Source organism: Falco biarmicus, chromosome 14, assembly GCF_023638135.1.
Source record: "Falco biarmicus isolate bFalBia1 chromosome 14, bFalBia1.pri, whole genome shotgun sequence".
Lineage (NCBI taxonomy): Eukaryota > Metazoa > Chordata > Aves > Falconiformes > Falconidae > Falco > Falco biarmicus.
Genome location: NC_079301.1, coordinates 251,779 through 273,818, shown reverse-complemented (window position 1 = coordinate 273,818; position 22,040 = coordinate 251,779). Strand labels below are relative to the sequence as shown.

General features: G+C 45.5%; 1 protein-coding gene across 1 annotated transcript in view; it reads right to left on the bottom strand.

The window, feature by feature from the left end:
• Positions 1 to 8,342: 8,342 nt before the first annotated feature.
• The window catches only part of MSN (moesin), a 47,486-nt gene continuing 33,788 nt past the window's right edge, over positions 8,343 to 22,040 (bottom strand). The window contains exons 3-13 of the mRNA XM_056359701.1: positions 18,965 to 19,060; positions 18,179 to 18,453; positions 17,638 to 17,721; positions 17,138 to 17,284; positions 16,681 to 16,777; positions 15,302 to 15,465; positions 14,720 to 14,850; positions 13,886 to 14,046; positions 13,262 to 13,354; positions 12,622 to 12,855; positions 8,343 to 11,583 (exon numbers count right to left, since the gene is read on the bottom strand). Coding sequence (XP_056215676.1) covers positions 11,419 to 11,583; positions 12,622 to 12,855; positions 13,262 to 13,354; positions 13,886 to 14,046; positions 14,720 to 14,850; positions 15,302 to 15,465; positions 16,681 to 16,777; positions 17,138 to 17,284; positions 17,638 to 17,721; positions 18,179 to 18,453; positions 18,965 to 19,060 — 1,647 coding nt within the window. The 3' untranslated portion in view covers positions 8,343 to 11,418. The remainder of the gene's footprint in view (positions 11,584 to 12,621; positions 12,856 to 13,261; positions 13,355 to 13,885; positions 14,047 to 14,719; positions 14,851 to 15,301; positions 15,466 to 16,680; positions 16,778 to 17,137; positions 17,285 to 17,637; positions 17,722 to 18,178; positions 18,454 to 18,964; positions 19,061 to 22,040) is intronic.

The window sequence follows — 22,040 nt, the reverse complement described above, 5'->3', positions numbered from 1 at the left end:
AGGGAAGAGGGAGGGGAAGGAGGAGGAGGAGGAGGAGGAAAGGACGGACAGAGGGACCGCTTGGATCTTGCCACAGCCCAACCCATCATGGCATGGGAACTGGGTGAAGCATGGTAGCACCAGTACCACCTCTATATACCGGTCCCCAAGCAACATTCACTTTGTTTTGCCTTACAGACTTCCCTTTTAAGACCCAGACCTAAATCCAGCTTCAGGAGCAGCACCCACAGTGATCTCTAACCACACAAGGGGCTGCAGGCTGAGGGCTGGAAGAGCAGGCTGGCAGAAGCACTGACAGCCTCTTGCTCAGGGAGACAGGGGCATGCCATGGCTCTTAGAGCAACTGGATGAGAGCAAGACATACAGATACTGCTCTTGAGGTGGATGTTGTCCAGCTACATTGTTGCCTTCCCCAGTACTCCAGTGTCCCAGCTCTAAAATGTGAATATTCACTTAACTTTGCAGGATGGTGGTAAGAAGCAGCCACACTTTGCTCATTTGCTAAATTCTCTGCTGAAAAGTGCTATAAAGGCACAGATAAGTACAAATTCATTTCATACCAACTGGTACTCCATGCTAGTGAGACTTCTGTAGAAGAAAACATTCTTATTCCCAGAAACACTGACACTAGTTTAGTGATTCTTCTCCAGGGTAAATCAATTTGCCCCTAAGGACCAAAACACAACAGCAGAGACAGTTTCAGCGCCTGGTTTTTGTGGATTTTGAGAACAGCTCTCATCTCAGGAGCCTGATTTGTCCCTAATACTAAATTAGCAGTTCACCATTTGGTAAGATGTTTGCTTTAATCAAGTTTTTTATGAGAACTGGCTGGAAAAAGTTACCTCCAAAAACACACGCGCATGATTCATAATTTTGAAGATAACTGGAAAGGTTTGACTGTTCACCCTTAAATGAAAATTTTCCACCCAAAGCTTTCAGGTTGGAAGGGAATGCTTAAGCTCTCCGAGAAAAGCATTGAAGACATTAAGGAGCTCAAGTATTTTCCATAAGCAGGGAGGGGAATCCTGTTCTTCAGTCCAATGAAGTTTTAAAGGCAAGTGTCCAAGCATTCAAGCACACCACCAAGATAGCTTCAGTGGAGAGAAACTCATGGGCAAGGCATAAAGGAATAAAAGAAAGGAAAAAAAAAAGTGTTGGGTTTTTTTTTTTTTCTTAGGGGGAACTCCAGTTTCTAAAATCACCTCTCTACTTCCCTCTCTTCACCTTGCACCTGGCAGAGAAGCACAGAGGAGTGTTTCATTCTGCCTCACTCCTGTTGGCCAAGCGCAGGCTGGGCATTGCTGCTCCCATGACAGGACACACACCAGAGGAACACACGGTGCTCTGCTAGAAGGAGATGCAATCTAAGAGAACCTGGAGTCATATTTGCAGGGCATCACTGACCAGTCTCCTTGCTTCTTTTGCTGAATGTGGGTGACATCTCCCGGCTCAGTAGGCGATGGGCTTGGCAACCGGCAGTCACAGCCTTGTAGCACCCTTGTGCCAGCCCCTGCTCGTCCCACAAATCCATTTTTTTCTGCTGCAGGATTTGCCCCTCAGGTTTTGTTCAGGCAACAGCTCTATGAGCACAGGGACACAGGACAAACCACTGAGCATCACCAGGATTTCAATCCAGAGCAAGCACTGCCCCCAAGCCAGCGAGGGAGCTGCCACCTGCCAAGGGCGCCCGTGGCACATCCCGGGGAGCAGTAAGGCAGGGGTGCAGTGCCGAAGCAAGGGTGCCACGTGGCAGGCGTGACTGCATGCCAAGACTGCTCCGCCACGCTCAGGATCACTAGGACTTCCCTGTAGTCCCACTTCTTGACCCCAGTTAATTTAAAAATTCATTTCAAGCCATGTGCAGAATTCCCTTCAAAGCCTTCCCTCCCCACCGTCGTGTCACAGAGGAGAACCAGCAGCGAGGTGAGCGATTCAAGCCGAACACAGCTCCAGACAGCATCCCTGCTCTGTGGCCCCTCACTCCCAGGTCAGCTTTTCCAAGTGGCTTGCACTCTTCTGCAAGCTGTCCTGAATACTTCAGCCTTCAAACCCAAATTCTTGGGCTGCAGCCCACCTCTGGATTTAAAATCCCTCTGTGCAGCCACTGCAGCTGAGAGACTGCCCAGTCCTGTCTTCACTTTTCAGGCACTGGAGGAGCAGCCGGCAGCCCAGTTCTGCCTCTCAGTCATTTCCATAGAGAGAAGGCAAGGCTTGCCACGCGAGGTGCAAGGGGCCACAGCACATCCAAACAAACCACAAAGCATCTTATCTCTCCAGCAAACCTTGAACTGAGACACATGCTAGCTATCTGCGCAGCACTTTTCATAGCAAGGACACATCTGCGTGTTTGCCTGGCACAGACCTCTCCCCTTGCCAGAGCTTGGGGCACAGTGAAGGGCAGGTCAATGCCGCCCGGGGGGAGAGGGGCCAGCACAGAGAGGGGAACTGGGCCCCGCAGGGATGTGACAAGAAGTGAGGGGGAACAGCTGTCCTCTGGTGAAAGCAGGAGCAACCCTGCTAGGGTGGGAGAGAATCACGCCCCATGCTGAGTCTGGACAGCCTGTTCTAAGGTCTTCTGAACAGGGGGAAGAGGGCAGGAATAAGATCTCCTTTTCCCTCCTCTCCCCTAGTCTATCTAGCAGCAAGCCTAGAAGTAAACACAGCCTTCCCAGAGTAAGCCTATGTTTATTTACCCCAGGATACAAAACCCAAAAGCTTTGCAACTAACCAACCCTCCCACAAAACACAAGCCAACCAAAAAAAAACCTCATCCGTAAGAAAAAATATTCTTGCTTTGAAATTAAAAAAAAAACCAAAACACCACAACTCAAAATGTTGCTTTGGAGGTCAGCACATGCTTCATAGGGAGGACAGACACAGCTGAAGTGGATCTTTAGCTCTGTTTCACAGAAGTTTGTCAGAAGCCAAGGGTCTACCAGTGTGCACACAGGCACACACACCCCCACCCCCACCTCTCACCAGCAGGTCACGCTGCTGCCAGTGCCGCAGCTCTGCCTACACATGCAGCAATGTGTTAGCACATGCTGGGAAGGAAAAGGTTTTCTAGCTTGAGATACACTGTCCAATTCCTTCTGCACCACACAAAGGACACAATTTGCCCCCAGCCTAGGGAATCCCATGCAAATGTACAAAACAGCTATGAGATGCCAAGTAAACTTGATTGAAATCAGCACCGCGCTGATCCAGCCAGGAGTTATACAGTGCCACTGCAGTCCTTCACAGCCAGAAGCACACTCGGAGTCCTGAGATACCAGACCCAGCTCCTCTGACACCGTTAGGGTCTCGGTACTCCTGCAGGCATAGTCAGCACAAGGCAGACTTGCATCAGTTCCTTTGGGCAGAAGACAACCTGTGCAAACAGCTCTGACCACAAGAGCTCCTCTCTAAACTTTGTGGCTTCCAAGATACTCTGGATGGAAGATTTAAATTTACTGTATTCATCTGCTGCCTCTCTGAAAGCAGATTAAAATCATTGTGCGTTATTAATATATGCATTAATATAATTTTAATGCTGCTGCAGCTCTGGTGTTGTGAGGGTAACTCCACTACCATTTGAATCAAGATTTGATAAGTTTGGTAAATTAAGGGAGGAAGAACTTCCTCTGCGAAAGAGCAGAACCACCACCACAAGGAGCAGGAGGAGTCAGGAGAGGCAGCCTGTCCTGCAGCAGAGCAGCTGCAAGAGCAGGAGAGGGGAGACAGAAATGACACCCAAGTTAGAAGCCACTTGGCCCCTGCCCACAAGCAAGCTGCAACACACAGAGAAAGATCACAGGTGTCATCCAGGCAAGAAAATTAGCACCTGTTTGCTCCAATACTGGAGCATTTTATCACATTGGTATTTGACAAAATCCCAGGTGCTCAATAGTGGAACCCCCATGGGAAAAGTGTCCAGAGGGGAGGGAGGAACTGAGCAAGTAGCTCAACAAGTCACGACAAAGCTGAAGGCCAGCACTGTGCCCCGGTACAGAAATCATTGCTCCTTTATTTTCTGGAGGGAGCAGGACTGGCCCATGCTCCCCTCCAGTTCATGGGAAGGCAGGCAGCCTGGGCACGCAAAGGTGCAGAGCTGGAAGTATGAGCAGAGTCCTGCTAAATGGACCACCAGGTCCAGCCATGACTTCTGCCTTGGGAGAAGCACATTGTCCTCTGTGCCTTGTTTTACCTCTCAAAGAAATGGAGGAAAGGATTTTTTGGTTGGTCCCTGAGGAGCGTGAATGATGGATAAAACACACACGTGAGAGAAGTGCTCTCACCAGAGCTCAGTTGCTGCCTAGACATAGCAAGAGGCAAGCCCATGCTGTTCCCATGGGTGAAGTCTCAGGGACTGTGGTCAGAGCAGCAGGCACACAGAGCCAGCGATAACGAAGGCATCCAGAACACAGCCTTTGTTCTGAACTTGAACAGCAAGAACAGCCTACCCCTCACCTCCTGCTGAGCGCACCACCACACATACTCCTGTAAGGAAGCAGGTACAGGCTGCTTACATAGACAGAACAAAAGCCACTGAGCAAAACTAAAAATCCCTTCCCTGCTGTCCGTACAAAAACTCACCAACCACCTTTGCTGTCCTAGAGCAAGCTGCTAATAAAATCAGATAGGACAACTTGTGTTTGTTCTGCTTCGCCTAAGCCCACAGGACACCAGATACAGAGCACTGCCCCAACACACTGAACACAAACCTGCAAAGTGCTTAAATCAAGCATGCTCAAGTCCCAGATACTGCCTCGAGGAGGCTGGAGGCTTGAGGGGGTTGATTGTAAACATACCTCAGTTTCCACGTCTCTCAGACGGCAACCAGTTTGCCCACTCCAACCCTTTTCTAGACATTCAGCAACCTTTTGAGAATCACTACAAACAAAAGGAGCAAGGGGCAAATTTTCACGGCTGGAAGCAAGTGGGCAGTAACGCAATCAGAGATGGGCTAACAGCACAACACACAAACAAATTCATGACAGGGCTTCTTGACAGCAGCCACCTCTGGCAATGCAGCTGCTGCCTGGCTGGGTGAAGACTGCTGAGAAGTTAAGAGTGCCCCAGCCAAGACCTTCACTTGCAGATGCCTCTCCTTCAGTCAGTCAAGGATGCTTCCGAGATGGATGGGAGGGTACTACTGCTGCATGTGGAGTATAGACAGCCTTCATTGTGACCTCACAGCTCAAGAGCAGTATATTTCACATCCCCTTGACCCTTCAATCTTGATGATTGAAGATCAGCCTTAGCTTGTATTTCTTTAAAAGATTATGCACAGCCAGAAGAAATAGCAATCATGGGTGCTTGTAATTTTCCATGGAGCTCTGGTGAGCAGAGCTAGATCGATAGTATTAACACCTGCTCAGAGCAAGTGCATTCTCAACAGAAGTTGGAGGTACAGTCCCTTCCAGGAGCTCCCAATATTCCTTTCTGGGGTCTCACTCTATTCTTTCCTTAAGATCTCCTCCTCATTCTTTCCTCTGCTTTTCCCTATACCCACTTCATCCTGCCATCTATCCTGAGAAAATCCATCTTAAAATTACTAGTAACTTTCAGAGACCCATCATTTGGCACTAGATGTTCATTTAGGCATTGTTCAGTCATAAGGACCTGCACCCTTGTCCACATACTGCATGCAAAATTAGACCTACAGACCTGACAGACAAAAGCCAGCCTCAGCCCCACATTTGATACATTGAGGCCCAAATCCTTTTTCTTACAGATAAGTTAATTTTTTCTGCAAGGGAGACATTAATCTCACACATGGAGTCATCTTGCATAAGGGTATGCAGCAGTTATGGGTTAACATCAGTCACAGATGAATTACACTGTTCTCTGCCAGTTGTCACATGCTCTGATTATACACTGGTGTAAGATAATTAAGCTGTGTGCCCAAGACTGAGGTATGTATAACTGAGGCTGGCACTCAACATTGACCGTACAGGAGAAACTAGCCATACCTCAGTTATTCCCTCTTTGTCACTGGGAGATAATCTGCCTTCGTAGGTGTTCAAGCAGCTGCCATACAGCTGTCTACAGTTATCATGCCTTACCCTGCATATCACATTATCATGCTTTGCAAGATGTTGGAAAACTGCTATTAGAGGCATCTACTTAAAGGAGAGCTACTGTAGCATGATGAACCAAGTCTGAAGGCACGTTACAGATGGGAGTAGCCACTTCTAGGCCCAGCTAACATGGCAAAAGGGGGAACAAATCTTGTTTAGTATCTCAGACTTACCTACTGGTTCCACAACCCAAAACAGATTTCAAGAGGATAGTGCTCTCAAAAGGCAGAGTCCTACCCTGATAAGCAGAGAGTAAAATCTAGTCTAGTTCCCTTACTAAGTTGCCATAGTCACTAACAGTATCCTACACAAGTTAACCTGAACTGATAAGTGTGGCATCAGGGGGTGTTCACATTTTATAATGGTTTATCACACACAAAAAAGGAAGTAGCCAGAAGGCTCCTGAGCCTGCTTATCTGTTCACTATCTCACAGCAGGTAACTTAAAATGCCTGTGCTTCCCTCTAAATGCGTTAGCCTGAGCAAGCAAGCGATACGCTTGTCATCTACCTAGAGAAGTCCTTACAGGAGTTGTCTCCAAATTCTCATTTGTTTTGATGGAGACCAACCACTTGCAATTCCTTCCCTTAGAAAGTGAACACAAGAAAAAAATCAATCACAGTCTTATTTCTACAGTTGCACTGACACTGAGCAGGAGAACAAAGTATTCCAGGCCAAATGCCTCAGTTCACTGAACAGATTTATCTCAATGAAAACCTGACTCTACAGTTACTTTGGCTTTTCTTTAGAGTTCTGAAGCAGTGCAGCCCACTAATAAAGCCACATTCCAAAACCTGCAAAAAGACAGTGTTTCTGGTCCCCAGCTCTTCTGAGAGCCTTTTATACACCAGTATGTCCCAGACAAAGGCATCTGGACCCCCAACACTTGTAGGTATAGCCTAAACTGGATCTGATCTGCATCCCAGACAGAACAGCAAATCCAGCAGAAGCTATCTACAGAAAACGTCCACACAAACTAGACATTGAATACAAGTCTCTGACTCTAAACTACAAAATGCTTTCTAACAGATTAGAAGAATCAAGTGTTTCCAGGTTTTGGTTTGGGTTTTGTTTCTTTTTTTTACACTACATGGTCCTGCACAAAAGCAGCCTTCAGCCATTAGGGCTTTGCATATTTCTCCAAAGGCAAACTGAATATAAATATACCTAACTGGAGAATTACTCAGCCTCTAAAGTCTCCACAGATACAGGTAAGGGAATGCCAAGAAAGCTAGGCCACTTGTGCAGAAGAGTAGCTCAGAGGACTCCCAGAACAGAAGCACAAGCTGAAAGGTGGTGTCCATCAAGGAGCCAGGGCAACAACAGCAGCAAGAACCCCACTGGCGGGAGGCACCCTCCCAGGCCAGCGCAACCTTCACCTGAAGGCTGCAGTAGCATTGAAGCAGACATGCAGTTCCTCCAGTGGCGTTCAGGCTTTTGGAATCCTGGAAGAAATGAGACTCACCTATGGAAACTGGATCCATGCCAGGCCCAGTGTGGATTGCAGGTCACCACTGCTCCTCACTTCACATTTTCTGGATAGACAAGTTCAGGTTTCTCCCCTAGCACCAGATCTCTATGCACTAACATGTTCTGATGAACTAAATCTCTGTCTTATTCTGCAATGCAGCAAAAGGCAGACATTCTGCAATGCCCCTCTTCACAACCACACAGAAAGCAGCTACAAAGAAAGAGCACACAGTTAGCAGAAAGGTGGCCAGTAGTCATGCTTGCTACCTTCCATCACTGGACCCAGTCCCGAGACCTCAGGAAACACAGGCAGAGACAGATAGCCACAGCAAGGTAGATGAACAACAAACTGGGCTGAAACCCCTGGTACAAGGTCAGGGCAGGACAGACCCAGCAGGACACTGGGGACAAGCAGCAGCACTGAGGCCCAGCCACCCTCTGCACGCTAACCTGGTCACACATGCCTGGGCATGGCACAGCCAGTGCTCGCCGGCAGCAAGTTCCAACAGCAGCTCCTCCTCCTTCATTTGACCCGTCCTTTTGCAGGTTAACCATGACACAAATTTATACGCATTGTCTCCACAAAGAAATGTGAATTCCAGTACTGGCTCCAGTCAGACAGCCTGGCGGTCTGGGGAGGGGGAAAGGGATGTTATTCCAGCAGCTACTTTTCAGGATGCAAGCAAGATCCCCGATTTGTGAGCGCACCACAAGGCAGACCTCTTGGGAACCACAGCGCAGACCTGTTTAGACTGGAGACACAGCAGCAGACTCACAGTAAACCTTAAGTAACCAGCCAGACACCATCTGCTGAACTTCTGTGAACTTTATTGGCACTTCAGGAAGAACAGGGTATGGATTTTAAAACTCCTCTAAACAGGAAAAAAACTGCCTTATTATTAAAGTTCTCTCTGCAGATAAGCACATGGATCCATGAATTACTCCACAACCTTAAGGAATTGATGTTTTATTATAATCCAGTAAAAAGACTGGTCAAAAATCCTCAACATAATTTACAGCAACAAAAAATAAAACAAGAAAAAACAAGCCAGGCAAACGTTTGACAAAGTACTTCCCTCCCCCCACCCCCAAGAGGAGTAGTTATCCAATTAAACTGGAACATGGAGAGGAAGAACAATTCACTGTATCTAACAAATTAAAAAAAAGTGTCTACAAATCTCACCGTAATACTGAAAGCTTCTTACATTAGTTTTCTTGCAAAATATAATTTCTTTACATACAGTATACACTTTCAAAGGAAGGAGGACCATAAAAATATCCTCCACCCCATGACTAGTATTTTCTAATTGTGCATAGCTAGAAATATTGAAATCAAATATCATTAGATAGCACTGGAATATAATACTGGTTAAGAAGAAGGTAGGGCTGAAACAACTACAAAGAGTTAGGTGGACTCACTGGCACAAGCTGTTCTATTCCTATATTGGACCATTTGGAATTAGAACAATTAAAAAAACCCCTATAAACAGAAGTCATACCAGCATCATAATACATGAGCTCAGCAGTGTTGTGTGACCCATCAAAGCAGAAAAGGTTTACTGGTTTATTATTTGAACACATATTCCAGGCACCATATACCAGCTTGTTAGGAAATCTTTAAAATGTAATAAAGGCTTTTCTCCCTGCAAAAGCATCAATAATTGCCATGGACAGAGCACGAGTGCTGAGAGCCAGCTTTAAAGCACCAAAACAGAAGTGTAAAAACCTTTTTCCCAGTTACTCTGTTTCCCCAGTAATGAGACTCATGTACAGCCAGTGCCAATAACACTTCAGTATAGAAACAGGCAAATCAATTCCTACAAGTTTAACTGCAATCTTCCATTTGTGACTTTGAAAGTACTGAGGTGTGTGGTTTTGGCCAACCAAAACTTACCATGTCGTGTTCCCTGCAAAAGCATGCAGTGTCCAGGGGAGAGAAGGGGGCTCCCGCAGGACTTACCTGGATGTTAAACAGCAACATGCCAAGGTATGTTCCCTAACAGAGGTTGGTTGGTATTTGTATGGATGTCCACAGACTTTTGTTGCTATAAACCACAACAGAAATAATACAGCACTGGTAAGGTTGATTCCAGCAGCCTAATGAATTCTTGGGGAAATACTGCAGTTTATTAACACTATCACAAACAATTCTTTTTGGCACAGTCCCCCCTTTACCTTTCCTATAGAGCAGGGAGCTGAAAATACTCTAGCATTCAGATATTTTTCTTCTATCACCAGTAGCAGTGATACTATACAAAGGGGGAATCCACAAACCTGAGAAAGTCACAAGATTTAGGATCATGCCCTGCGCAAGAAAATAAATCACTGGCTAGCATGATGACTTCCTGTAGGACAGGCTAATTCACGGAGGGCAAAGTCAAGGAGGACTCACAATGTCAGTGGAATCCATTTTTAAGAAGCCTCTTCTGAAGGTTAACATTTCCTTCTGTGAAGGATCAAGGCAAAACCCAATTCAACCCTGAGCATACGCCGCTGTTTCCTCCCCAGAAATGGCAGGAAGGATTCTGGGTAGCTACAGCATGGATAGCTTGGAAGACAGGTGATGGGTATTACGACAACTGGTACAAAAGGCTCTCAGGACCAGTCTCACAACCACTATGTCCCATTTCTAAGAGACAGAGCTGTCTGTTCCCAAAGCTACAAAGGGGCAAAGCATCCTTCTGGGGAAGGAAAAGCACTTGAGCCAGGGATCTGGCAGAATGCTAGTGAGGATTAAGGCAGCAATTGGACAAGTATCTCAGGATCCTCTCCCCTCAAATGCTGCTTGAAGCCAGGAAGACAGATGCAGTCTTGTACACGACTCTGATATCAAAGTAGTTTTTGGTCCCCAGCTGCTGATCACTTTTTATGATTGCATCTAGTTTAAACTAAAGACATCTGAGCTACAGAAGGTCTATACAGTCATAAGGCACCAATGACTATGTGCTAAAAAGGCCTCTTATGGAAAAACCTGAAATTCTATTCACATGACTAGAAATGTACTGGTTCAGCAAGGGAAAACACAGCTAAAAGAATTTTTAGTCTTCTATGTTTCTACCTACCTCTTCAGGTTTCCATTAGCAAACCCAAAAAGGAAGGCAGCATTCTTCAGCTATCTCTGCCTCACTGGTTACACTGAAGTCAGACAAATGACAACAAACAAAGCCATTTACCAGAGACCAAACTTCTGGAAAACATGGAAGTGGAGGTCCAAACCACACTACATCATTGGAAATATTCCAAAGGCCTCCTCATGATTAGGTGATTCAAAGTTCCATCATTAAATAACAAAAGGTGACACCAGCAGGAATGCCACAGAATGTTTGGTCTGCTTATGTTTGAAGGACAAAAGCTTTGGTCTTTTAGAAAGGAAGCCCACATCCTACGTCCAACCCTTCTTTCTAAGCTCCAGCCTCCCTTTCTCAACTACATGATTCAGACCCTGTATTAACTCAGAAATTTAGACCCTGGCTACTAAGTTTAATACTGAAGCTTGTGCAAGTTAGTAAGAAGGCACGGTGTCAAACTTAACACTTTACTGTACAAAATTCAGCAAAAGCATCTGCTGGCCTCCCCACCCAACAGGAGAGGACGGCACACAGCCACTTCAGTAAGCAATACAAAACTAAACGCAGTGAGACTTTTCCCAAAGCCAAGCAATTTCAGATTTGCCCCGATACACATTTGCTTTCCCAAGCCACCCCAGGAAGATGTAAATACTACTCATTCTTCTGTTGCTTAACTCCAGCATTTGCCCAAAACTTGATAAGTAAGACCTTGGTCACTCTTCTGTAGTGGTTCCAGCATAGCACAATTACGAGTGAATGACAGGAGAGGATGGAAAAGAGGGGAGAAGAGAGTGCAGGCCAGCAGGTGCAGGGGAGAGTTTACATGGACTCAAACTCATCAATGCGCTGCTTGGTGTTGCCCTGCCGAATCTGACGGAGGGTCTTGTACTTGTCTCGGCCTAGACGCATATTCTCAGCATGGATCATATCATTGGCCGTCTTCTTGGTTTCATCCCGAGCATTTGCCAGCTCTGAGGAAAGAGCCTTTGGAGAAGGAGAAACAGATAACAATGGGTTAGCATGTGCCAAAGACTCAAAGCTGGACGAGGTTCCTTGCTGATCCTCCTAAAGATTCAGTATCTATGGAGACAAGAAACAGATAAGCCCAAATGCTTATAATTCTGGGCAACCTCCTTGAGTAAGTGGGACTAGATGATCTTAAGTCGTCCCTTCCACACTAAGCAATTATGTGATTCTGTGGAAATACTTAGTATTTTTCCCTAATGTTTGATGACAGAAAACATCAGGCAGTCTGTCACCCTGTTTATCTATGCACAGGAAGAAAGACTCTCTCCCATATACTTCAGAAGAAGAGTCAGGTGCATGAATCCCTAAAGACAACAGGAGCATCTTGCTAATTTGAGTAATTACTAGTGTTTTACCACAAAAAAAAAAACTTGCTGCAGAAGGTAAAGCGCACCTCTGTCTCTCTGCCTGTGCATAACCACCACAGCAGAACGCAGAACAAGCAAAGCTTGATGCAAGTCAGGCAGCTAGCAGGCAGAGTAACAAAATGCTTGGAAAGACTCAACGTCAGAACACTGGAGTTCTTTATCAGAAGGTGGTACAGCACCGCTGCCTCCATGCCAAGCCCTAGCGGGCTGCTCTCAAGGTTTTGTAATGCAACCCGGTCAGACACAGCAGCTACCGACAGCTGCTTGACAGGAACTGGACCAGGTTCTCAGATTCACAGCAGCCAGGGCTATGAACAGCTGTTAGACAGCTGGCAAGACTCACACGAGCACGCTATGTCTGACATCTGACAGATGCTGCCTTTTGGCACTGCTTGAAAATACTTCACTACTTCCAGTGAAATGGAAGTCAGGTGCCAAGAGACAAGATCTGCCTCTGCTCAATGGTTAAGCAGCTACCTGACAAGATCGTGATCACCCCTTCCCCCAGCTGTTTTGTTGTTTTTAGTTTGGTTTTTTAAACACTAGTAATACCTCCTAGCTGCAATTAACAGTGAGAAGACTAGAAGTAGCATGCAGGCACACACTCTCTCTGATGCCAACTTCTTACCTTCAAGTGTTTCTGGACCCGTTCGTTCTTCTCTGCTTCAGTGGTGCGCTGCTCCTCACTGCGGTCCTTGATGGTGGCCTCCGATCGCAGCTCAGCGCTGGCTTCCGCTGCATTCTCATCCTGCTCATCGTCATGCTCATTCTCAGAGTGCATGGGCTCAGTGACATGAGGGGTGCTCATGGCAGTCTTCAACTCCTCTTTGGTCTTTTCTAAGTCCTCCTGCACCATCTGTGCCTGCAGCAAGGCATGCCACAATAAGTCAGTCAATATAATCCTGAATGTGTGAGACTTCTCACAGAAGTACTACTCTGTGCTTATTGCAGAAAACCTTGTACCTGAAGTGGTACATTCCAAAGCTACTCCACCACAATTATCTGGAAAACTTTCTGCAAACAGTTCAGAGATTTGAAGTATGGTTATAATTCATGGAAAATCGGCCATAGGCCTAATTAGTCAAAATATTTCTACATAGAGTTAGAATAAGGCACTCACTCCACTAAGAAAAGCAAAGCTGGGTATTTACAACGCCCTCAAGCTTGCAGACACTCAGCTTAGTGTGGCATGTACTGCAGTAGTTTAGGTCACAACACAGAATGAAAAGTAATTCCACACAAAGATCTCTGCTCAGATTCTGCTTCACCTTCTGCTGCCATTCCTGGGCCTCACTCTCTTTCTTCTGCCTGGCAAGCTCCAGCTGCGTGATCCTAGCTGTGAGTTCTGCCATCTCAGCAGCCTGCAAAAGAAAGGCTTTTAATGAGAACAAACCCAAAGTATCTATTAAATGAAGCATTTAGTCTACATCCTGAATAAAACCAGTATCTCTAACTATCTTTTTGTTAAGGAGAGTGCCTTCCTGTAAACTTCAGTCCGAATCACATCTATGATGCAAGCAAAAAGAAAGCCAAAGAAGTTTTGGGTTTTGGTTTTTTTTTTGTTTTGTTTGTTTGGTTTCTAAGGGTTTTTAGGGGTTTTCCCTTCTTCTCTAAACAGAGCTACAGAACTCAATTCTGTGAATCCAAACGAGGGAAAATGATCAGTGACATCTACACTATGTTCTCAGCATCACATACAAAAAAAAAAAGGCAAAACACACAACAGTCCAGAGCCACTGTACAAATACACTTGTATTTAGGTGTAAGTTCATCTGGTTTAGGCTAAAAAAAAAGAACGAAACTATGCTTCCTCATCATATTCATAGCTTCAAGAACTTAAGTGCCTACCCTGTTACTCTTTTCCCTATCTGATTTTCAACTCATCCACTTACCAGCTGTTCCTGCGTCTTTTGCTGATCATGGGATGCCTTCAATAGGGCCTCCTTTGCCTCTTCTGCTTCTCTACGTTCTTTAGCCAGTTTCTCTGCTTCCTCCTGAGCTCGTTTTCGCTCCTGTTCCAGCTCCATAGCTCTGCGGGTCTGCTCTTCCAGTTCTGAAAGAACAGGGGAGTGCATTTGAAGAGAGATTAAGAATGGCAGTAGAAGAGGAATGTGCCCTTACACCTATGCTCTGGATCAGTTTTCCTTCAGAGGGACAAGTAAAGTAAGTAAAGACGCAAGCAGATGTCCCCTTTCCTCTCTTTCACATTGTAACTGAGCTGGAAGACTGAGAGCCAGGCCTATTCCAAGCCAACAGATTATTTATTTGCCTGTTCAATTTGTGGGGAAGTACCCATCCCAAAATAACATCCTTAAAGGCAAAGAAGGATACAGCATTTTGCTTGGGCAACACCACACTGTAACGCTGGCCAAGCAATTAGATAGCATTCACCTCAGAGTAGTGGCTGGTGTAACCCCTGCTACACTTTTGACTCCTTCCTCTACAGATGTACTGGGATAAAGCTTCTAGCCAGCATGTGAACAACTGCAAGGTACTCTTGCTCCCAGAGAGGCATCTTGGCTGTCACCCATCTCTTTAATGCAAGTGGTCTTCCACCAGCTGCATGTGGAAGGCTTACATTCAGCTTCAGAAGATTAAACCAGGGCCTTAACACCATTTAGCACACCACACTGGAGAGCCAAACAGCTCAGAGATGCTCATAACTTTACTGCTTCAACCCTTCTCGCTCAATGCATCTAAGGAAATAAAGGAACATGTTGTATTACCTTGCTGAGCTTTCTTGGTTTGCTCCTCAATTTGTTTGAGTCTTTCCATTAGCTCCTCCTTTTCACGTTCAATCTTCTCCTTCTCCTTTTCTGCCAGCTCCCTCTTCTTCTTCTCATTCTCCAGCAGGGCTCTGATGAGGGAGAAATCATAATGCAATTTCAAATTAACAGCTACTTGGATTGGAGTGCTTCCTAGTAAAGCCATGAGCACACAAGACATGCACTACAGCACTCAGGTGATGAATTTCACTCCAGACAAGCCCCTTTACAGAAGTGCAAAAAGAAAAAAACTCTGCTGGCATTCATCTCAATGGCAAGTTCATAATAGCAACGTTGTAAGAGAAATCTCCTTGTATCAAGATCCATATTAGTCCCATCAAATAGACAAATCTTTAAGAAAGTAATGGCGCATCACATTTATGGTAAGTGCAGTTTCCATCATCCCATTAGATCTACTGAAGCAGAAAGCAATCTGGTCTATTTTTGCATCAAGGAGATTAAGGTGCTGCCAGCAATTTATCTAGAACACAGCGCTATGGTGCGGTGAACGACCGAATCCAGGTTACTCAGAACCCTACCAACCTCTCCATCTGTTTCTGATGCTTCTCTTCCCGAGCCTGTGCTTTCATCTGCTGCACCTCAATGGTATCTGGTTTACGTCTGCGCATGTAGAGCTCATGGTTCCCCATGCAGAGTGCCAAGATTCGTTTGTTAATCCGTAACCGAGGGGCATAGAATACAAAGTCCTTGGGACAAGAAAAAGGCAGAATTACACCTGTTCTTTCAGCATAAGAATCCCCCTCTGTATGAAATATGCTCTAAGACCCTAAGTTTTCTAGAATTGCTGGTCAACTTTTCTTAATGGTGTTTAGTTCACTGGTGGTAGTAGTTAAGACACCGATCTTTCAGGAATGAATTTCAACCTGAAAGATACCAACAGGGCAGAAGTGCCCAACTTGTTACAGTGTGCTGTGTTTCACTGTAAAGCATCCCTAGCATACAGAGTACACAGCAACTCAGCTTCACTGTTTTGTTACAAACACCATCAGGGGCTGGTTTACTTGGCACACCAAGACTATGACTTTTCCCATCTCTCCTCCCACTTTGTTACTTAATGCAGTAGCCTGGCCAACCACATCAAGCATAATATTTTATGCCGGAAAGGGTGTTAAACATTATGTCCAGTAGATAAGTAACTTTGATCTGTCAAAAAGGAGCAACAGCAGCAGGGGAATTCTTCCAAGCAGCAACGTAACAAGAATGACCAGAAGGTATCAGCTGACACAGGAAATTAATAAGCCTTGAAGATGAAACCAGTTACATAAATTATAAGTTTGCAAGAAAAAAACCCAACCCTCCCAGCATACCCTACAAAATAAGCTGAAGCTTCAGCTTCAAGGAAGGTGAAAAACTACAAAAAGCCTGCAAAGGAAGCACTCACAGCTAACACAGGTTCCTCAGTTCTCTAACTGTATTATCAGAGAATCTGAACAGTCTTAGGAGAATCAGAAACCCTAAGCCAGGGGTCCTCAAACTTTTTAACCAGGGGGCCGGCGCACGGATGAAGTGGCAGGCAGTCATCTGTGGCTGCTTGGTTTCCCCCCCCCCCCCAACCCCCAGTGGGGGGTGTTCTGTAAATACTGGGGGCCGGATTGAGGATCCTGGGGGGCCATATCTGGCCCGCGGGCCATAGTTTGAGGACCCCTGCCCTAAGCAAACAGCTTCTCCCTGCCACTGACTTTGAACAGTTTAAAGTTATACTCAATAAATTTCTACCCTCCTAGCCAGAAACAAAACCCAGCTGTCACCTTACTGCCATTAGACCCATTCTGTGCATACTGCCCTGAACAGATCACGTAGCACAGCACTCCTCCAGTCAGCATTAACTTTATTAATTAAAAGATAGTGTGCAAAAAAACCCCAAAACATTCAGCTAAGAAGCCAAAAGTTTAATTTCTTACTGGTGCTTTCTTGTCAATAGGTTTGATAACAAACTTCTTGTCATTGAATGAGATATTTCTGATCTCGCTCCAAGGGAATCCAATTTTTGGTGTTAGCCTGCAGAAATTGAAAGCAAAAGGAAATAAAAGAGCCCCAAGTAATTCCAAATTCTTGACTTACAATATAAAGTTCAAAATTCTACCAAATCTGCCCTTGTACTTCAGTACTCTTGTATTACCTGGAATCAGCAAACAAAAATCAGTCATGGAAATTAATTATGAACATAAGTAGTTTTTCAATCCCGTTTTTTTTTTTTTTTTTTTTTGTTTGGTTTTGTTTTTTTTTTTTTTTTTAAATGAAGAACAGAACCGGAGAATGCACCTGTGGCAGGGAGACTAGGGACACAACTGTCTTGATAAGAATGCCTTTATACTGGAAAGGAGCTGAAGGCAATGACAAGGAGAGGCGGTTTATTACCTGTCATTCTGCTCATAAATGTTGAGTCCAAGAGCATCTACGCCTAGCCAGAGTTCAGAGCCCTTCTTGTTCTTAATGCTGAAGTAGTTCACCCCATACATTTCCAGATCCTGTGCAATTTTCAGGTACTCCAAAACAGCATCTTCTCTGCAGCATGCAAAAAGAAAGCAGATATTCCTTTTTGAGTCTATAAGCCATTGCAGCAAGAAGTTGCTGTCTTCCTACACGGGCAGGGCAGCAACAAGTTGGTAAAGGTTCCAGGCATCACCCAAGTGGACAATATCAAACCCTTCAGACTCAGTTTTGTTTTACTAAAGAACACCCATCTGAAGTGGATTACCAAGGGCTGAGGCATGTGAACGTAGCTACTCTGAGCAAAATAACCTGAAGAATGCTTAACTCATCACAAAGCAAGCCACAGATTTTTGCATGCGTTCATACATTACACACTCATATATCACACTTCTTCAAATACAGCAGTTTCACATTGCATCAGTTACCTAATCATTCCTCGATGTTCCTCATGCCACACCTGGATCCTCTCCTCCCATTGGTCCTTGTTAAGCTTGTGCTGCTCCAGAACTCTAAGAGGAGTACACGGGATGTTTGAGATCAGCCACTGCATTTAACATCACTCTCAAATAATGCTTCATTAAATACTCCACTGGCATCCCACAGAAATATTCCAGGAAATACAGTTTTATTTTAAGACTTGCCAGACACACACCAATCAGTATTCAGACTTCTGAAAAATGACAAGGTGCATTCAGCTGTGCTTCTCCTTGTAGCATTACATTTCTTGTTTTGGAGCTTCTCTCACTACTTCTGATTAGTTTCTTCAGTAGCAACAAGATGCTTAAGATTAACACTTTTAATCAAGTGAATACTAACCACAACCCTCAGAGAAATACGAGGTTATATTTTATTCTGAAAATTCCAAACAAGACACACCACCTCCCCTAAAAAAAAAAAACCAAAACAACAACCAAGTCCCAAACCCTTTAAGGCAAAGAAGGTCTAAGACCACCCTGGTTCACTTACCTCTGTGGGAGCAGTTTGTCACTAGCAAGGTAGCCAGACTTGTGCACCTCTTTGCTGAAGTCTCCATATTTTGACTGGACAGCATAAGAAGCCAGGAGGACAGCTGTTTCAGGAGGGCAATAAATGTCATCGTTCAGAATTGCCTCCTTCACTTGGAGGAAGAAAAGGCGCTGTGTGATGTCCTGAATCAGCTCTTCTGCCACATCCTCTGGGTAGAACTTGGCACGGAATTTGAAAAGCAGGGGGCTTTCTTTGCGTACATCCTGTGCTGTTACCTGGAACAGAGTTAGCAGATTTTATAGTCAATGTACCAAGTGAAGACAAGCATACATTAGAAAAAAAAAAATTTCTCATTTGCAATGTAGAAGTGAGTGGACAGAAAAGCAAGGACTTTCAATTCCTTAACTGCTAAATACCTCATCGCCTCTCTCCACAGGACTTATGACAAGCCACTAGTTATGATCAGCACTAGGTGAGTTACTTTCCATGTTTCTTTGCAACCAAGATGCTCACATGAGCACCACATTAGCATGTTACCAGGAAGGATAACAGAACTGCCTGGAAAACAAACAGAACTAGATATAGGAGGACCAGGTCATGATTCTTTGCACCTTGGGGAGGGGGTCTGTATACTGAAGGAAGGCTACACCAACTTGCTAATTTTGTAGAACATCAGGTGTGCAGAAAGGCAAGAACAGATCCCTGAAGGAAGTAAGGAGGTTGAATTTGCCCTTGCTCTCCAAGAGGAGGGAACCCAGGACAAGTGAAAGCATGGAGCAAACATACCTTTTTGTTCAATTTCAGCCATGTTGAGAAGCCCTTGGTGTCCTGATACTGAAGTCCAAAAAACCAGACCTCTCTTAGACCAATAGTCTTGACGACCTGAAAGAAAGATGATTAGCAAAAGCCCCAGCCAGATGGGCTGATCTCACTAGCGGCTAGGAACGTGTTATGGGGGTAAGTTCAGATGAACACAAAGACGACCAGCACCCCAGCCTCCTGCCTCCCCAGTGCACAAATAAAGATGATAGGGCATCCGAGAGGTGTTAAGTGGGAGTTCTAGTGTATTCTTCCCTCCCCCTCTTCTATTTAAGGGTTGCTGCTATTTATAAACAACAGCTGGGACACCATTTTCTTCAGCTACTTATAAGCCAACACATATAGCCAAACCACAATGCAACAGCTCAGACAGGTGTAATAGCTGCCAGCAATCAACATCACAGCTCCATTTTGAGGTACACCCCTCACTTATCATGCAAATGTACTACTCCTGGGAAAGCCATGAATCACCCTGCCAGGTTGTGTCCTACTAGGTTGTGCTATTTTAAGATTTGTATTCTACTGTAGTGATACCTGTGGATAGCCTTTCACACAGCTCTTTAATGAGCAGCACCATTAAGGGGTGCTGCAGTGGGTAAGTCAATATGCTATTCCTTGTGCCAGGACAAAGCCACCACAGATATTACCTACACCACTACTAAACTCTCTCCGTAGTCACGTCCCTAGCACACCATGGGTGCTATGTAAATAAGAGTTAAGGCAGCTTTACAGACATACTGTAACAAGAGACAAGAGCCTCCGGGGGAGGGGGGGGGAAGACTACAGCAGTACAATGCCACTGTTGGTAAGAAGGAGAGGGAAGTTTCTCAATAACGCCTGTTCATTAGCAGGCGGCCGTGCCACAGGGTGCTGCAAGTCTAGAAGCTAAGCTCCCCCACACCTCTCCTGAACCCCCGGGAGCTGTTCTCACACCAGCAAACAAGGCACCTACGTGTCATCTCCATTACTAGACAAGGGAGGAAAAGAGTGAAGACATTTGTCTTTAGGTCAACACCGTACTTAAAGCGTGACACTAAGCTGCTTTTACACCCCAGCCACCCCTGGGGCTGGCTCACAGCTTCCCTCCTTCAGAGGGACTCAACAACTGGAGAGCAGGGAACAAGCCTTGCCCTGGGAGAGCCAGCTGCCTGAACACCCTGCCCCCCTGCCAGGTAAGCTGACATAATTTTGTACTGCCTTGTCCCACCTTTTACGATTTCTCCCTAAACACTTCCTTTGAAGTTACTTCCTTGTTAAATCCTAAGGATGCACTCTGCTCCCTTCTGATGTGGTCTCTAGCTTTGGCAAGATGCAACACTAAGGACACAGGTTCCCACAAACACATTACTAGTGAGATTCTTTAGCGCTCAGATCAGACATTTCTTCTGGCCTTACAACACCAGTGTCAGTTCCTTTCAGGCCCAGAAAGCAAAGGCAGCTTTCAGCAGAGGCATGCTATTAGCAGAACACACAGAGACAAAACCTACGCAAGGTCATACAGCCTACAAACACTATTCCACTAGAGTCCATGAAATTATTCAGCCTGTCCCTGTTTGAGTACGAGCTGGAGAGCTGGCCTAAAGCCCCTGCAAACACAGTGGGACCTGAGGCAGATAAACCCTTGCTTGTGCACATCACATAGCAGGATGCACACAGCTAAGGAGAATTTCAGAGAAGAATCAAGAGTTTGCTGTATGCTTTGAAAGCGTGTGGTACAAGGAGAGGAAGAAAGGCTGTCCCAAAGCCTAAGGAAAGCTCTGTTCTGAGCAGCATTAATATCTGAATGGGATGTAAGCTCCCCCTCCGTTGCATGTAGCTGCTTGCCTCACTTCCATTTGTCAGCAGCTTATGCCTGGGAATTCAACAAGCTGGACTGCCTGCAAGGAACTGAAAGGAATCAACCGAGGCCCTGCACAAAAGGACTTTTATTCCACAACAGAAGTCTGCACTGCAATAGCAGTGACAACAACAAACTGGACAGAGGAGCGGGGGAGCCAGTACAGCACATCATCACACCCCCACGCTGCTACTGTATCAGGGAGGGGGGCACACGACACAGCCCTCCTCCCTACCTCAGCTCTAGCAGGTTATTTAGTTCCGTTTAGCAAGGGAAAAAGCATGAAGAAACAGCTTTCTACAGCTGCAAGGAGTCTGGCTGGCAGCTAGCAGCTTGATTATGTTTGGGCGTGTACAGCATTCAGAGCCCTGAAGAACTGCGAGATGTTCCAAAAAGCAGACAGTAACTGGCAGCAGCTGAGGATGAAGAAGGGCTGACACACAGCACAGGACAATAGAGAGCACTGTTTCACACAGACCACTGCACTTCAATACCTAAACTTTACACTCTTAGCTGGAGAGTGACATCTTTTCTTCATGCCAGGGAGAACATTCTGTCAGTCCCTGGGTCTTGTTTAGCCTCCAGTACAAGGCTTAGCCTACAACTGGCAACAGATTACAGGCAGCCCTAATATCCAGCTGCCCCACAGTACCTTGACCAGCCATGACAAAGCTCGCCATCAAGGGCCACTAGCCTAAAATTCCACTTTGTGAGCAATACTGCCGCAGGGGAAAAGGTGCAGTGAGAGTCACCAGAAATGCCCCTTCTTCAGACAGTCTAAGCACACAGTATTATTATTATTATTTTTTTTTTACTTAAGTTCAAAGAAACACAACGCCTTCCAAGTAATCTTTTCTCTCACTTCTCCTTACTCCACATTTTCCAGGTCTGCATAACTCCTCCTGTCCTTCCCCTCAGCTCTCACCCATCTCTCTCTGAACTATGTTCTTGCCATTGAATGCTGTCCCACAGCTGAAGGGGCCATAAGCAGCCTCTTAAATGTAGATTTTAGCATCAAGACGATGACTGAAGGTTGCCCTCATTCTCAGCCCAGGAAATACACTACCACAATGGCAAACAAGCATGGGTCCTGCCCAAAAGCACCATCTACACGTGGGCAAGACCAAAGCATGCCAGCAGAGAAGACTACATTCCACTTGGACCAAGTTTCTGGGCCAAAGGCCAAAGCAACCCAGGCTATACCAC